Raw genomic sequence first — 2,500 nt, forward strand, 5'->3', positions numbered from 1 at the left:
GGGGTAAACCGGAGCACCCGGAGGAAACCCACACAGAAATGTGGAGAACATGCAAACTCCACACAGAGGACAACCCCCAAGGTTGGACAACCCCGGGGTTCGAACCCAGGACCTTCTTGCTGTGAGGCGACCACGCTAACCACTGCGCCACCGTGCCACCCGGCTCGGAAGATAATGATTGTAAATATTTCAAAACCATGTGAAGAGGCACACGCCAACTACGATTGGAAAGTAAAGAAAAAAAAAGTTTCATTTACTTCCTTAACAATGGCAAACAAAATCATTGTTGGTCATGACACGAACTCCAACTTGTTCGGGGAGGGAGGCTCGTCTCTACAGTTTACAAGAAGGTGCACCACAGTTTGCAAAAGTATTGGCATCACTGGCATTAACTACTGGTATGGAGTGACTCTGAAATGGTGTACTATTAAAAGTAAACCTGTCATTTCTCACAAATCCATTCCTCCATCCATTGTCCAAGTCGCTTATCCCAATTGAGGTCACAGGATGCTGGAGCCTTTCCCAGCAGTCATTGGCCGGCAGGTGGGGAGACACCCTGGACAGGCCACCAGTCCATCACACAATTTAGTATGGCCGACTCACCTGACCTACATGTCTTTGGACTGTGGGAGGAAACCCACACAGACACGGGGAGAACATGCAAACTCCACACAGAGGATGACCTGGGATGACCCCCAAGGTTGGACAACCCGGGGGTTCGAACCCAGGACCTTTTTGCTGTGAGGTGACCGTGCTAACCACTGCGCCACCGTGTCGCCCTTTCTCACAAATGTTAAACTGAAATTAGAACTTCAGTTCTAGCATAAATTCTCTCAAACTCTTCCAAATTTATAAGTTTGTTAAATCAGTCCAGATAATAGAAATATATCATTTGTGAAGAAGACTCAGAACATGTCTTTTGATGAAATCAGTTTACTTTTTTTTTTTTTTTTTGAAAAAGTGCTTTGTGTTCACAAATACTGAGATCTCCACGATAAAAAGAAGAACATATTTGCTTGCTGCTGGACGTTAGGTTTTTTTTTTCATTTATCTGATTTTCTCCATGCTCTCTCTCTCTCTCTGTCCTCTTTTCCAGGACCGAGTGTACTGGACTGACTTGGCGGATGAAGCAATATACAGTGCCAACCGCCTGACTGGGCGCGACGTGGTAAAGGTGGCAGAGCACCTCAACAACCCCCTGGACCTGGTGGTCTTCCATGAGCAGAGACAGCCCGAGGGTAGGACAGACAGATAGCAGGCTCAGTCACAGACTAAGTACCTGCACACACACACAAACTGGGTGTTACTGCATTTTGTGTAGTGTCTGTGTGTGCGTGTGCTGATGAACCACACACACTTCACCAATCATCATAAGTGTCCCAAAAAGTGTGTCTATAGTAAATGTTTTAAAGTGTGACTGTGCAAACGCCTGTTGTGCCAGTGTTGGTCTCTGCTTTGGCATGTTGGCTCATCTGTGCATCTATGATTTGTAGCTTTGTTTTGCTGAGCCTCAGTTTGAGCTCATATTAGTCTTGTCTGAGCACCGGCAGAGGAGCTAATTGTGTTCCTTCATTAATAAATCAAGAGTTTTGCTCGGAGAGATTTTGCAGAATAAAGATGCTTTCTGCAAAATGCCAGCAAAAGCAAGACACATAAAACAAGCAGACCTAACACGGGCACAGCAAAAGAACCGTCAGCATAACGTTAAGATATTAGAAGATATTAGAAGATGGACTCACTCTTTTTGTGTCTCACGACCCTCTTATTTCTCTTTCATTCTCACTCACTGTGTGTCAATGAGCGGTGGCCACGATGCATTCGGAGAATCCCGTTCACACTACATATCAACCAACTCTGAACACCCCATTGCACATTCCTCCACTCTTTTTTACCTTCCTTTCCCTTCTCCTTTCCCTTCCTCTGCCTCTTTGTTGTTGCTGTTTTTTATTTTTTATTTTCCACTAATCCAACTGTGATTTTGAAACTGGGCTCTGGGTTCAAGCTCGTGTTTCTTTCTCATAGATGTTGAGGAGGAAGAGCAGGAGGAGGAAGGGGGAGGTCAACTTTCTGCAGTCTGTTGTGTTCTGAATGAACCGCAGAGCCCTCGGCTTTCTCTTTCTCTTCTGATTTCTTTTTCCTGTTTTGTCCTCTCATTCTCCTTTTATCCATTCCGCTTGCCTCGTTTCATCTCCTCTACCATTTCACTCTGTTTTGCGTGCCAATTAGTGTCTCCTCTTCCCTCCTTTCCTTCCCTGGCCCCTCCCTATTTCCTCTCCTTTGTCCTCTCTCCTCTCCTCTTCTGGTGTTTTTCTCCTCTCCCCTCCGTTTCTCTCATTGCCTCTTTCTAGAACTGGATGATATGGACAAAATCAAATATCCCCATTTTTTCTTTTCTGACTTAATACCTTAATAGCAATAATGTGACAGTATTTTCTGGATGGCTACTGATACTTTCATGAGATATTTACACACAAGAGAATTTTGAGAAGTTATCATTAGT

General features: G+C 44.6%; 1 protein-coding gene across 1 annotated transcript in view; it reads left to right on the forward strand.

Moving 5' to 3' along the window:
- The window catches only part of lrp8 (low density lipoprotein receptor-related protein 8, apolipoprotein e receptor), a 306,559-nt gene that overhangs the window by 277,841 nt on the left and 26,218 nt on the right, over nt 1–2,500 (forward strand). The window contains exon 14 of the mRNA XM_056275639.1: nt 1,097–1,238. Coding sequence (XP_056131614.1) covers nt 1,097–1,238 — 142 coding nt within the window. The remainder of the gene's footprint in view (nt 1–1,096; nt 1,239–2,500) is intronic.

Source organism: Lampris incognitus, chromosome 3 (genome assembly GCF_029633865.1).
Source record: "Lampris incognitus isolate fLamInc1 chromosome 3, fLamInc1.hap2, whole genome shotgun sequence".
Classification (NCBI taxonomy): Eukaryota; Metazoa; Chordata; class Actinopteri; order Lampriformes; family Lampridae; genus Lampris; species Lampris incognitus.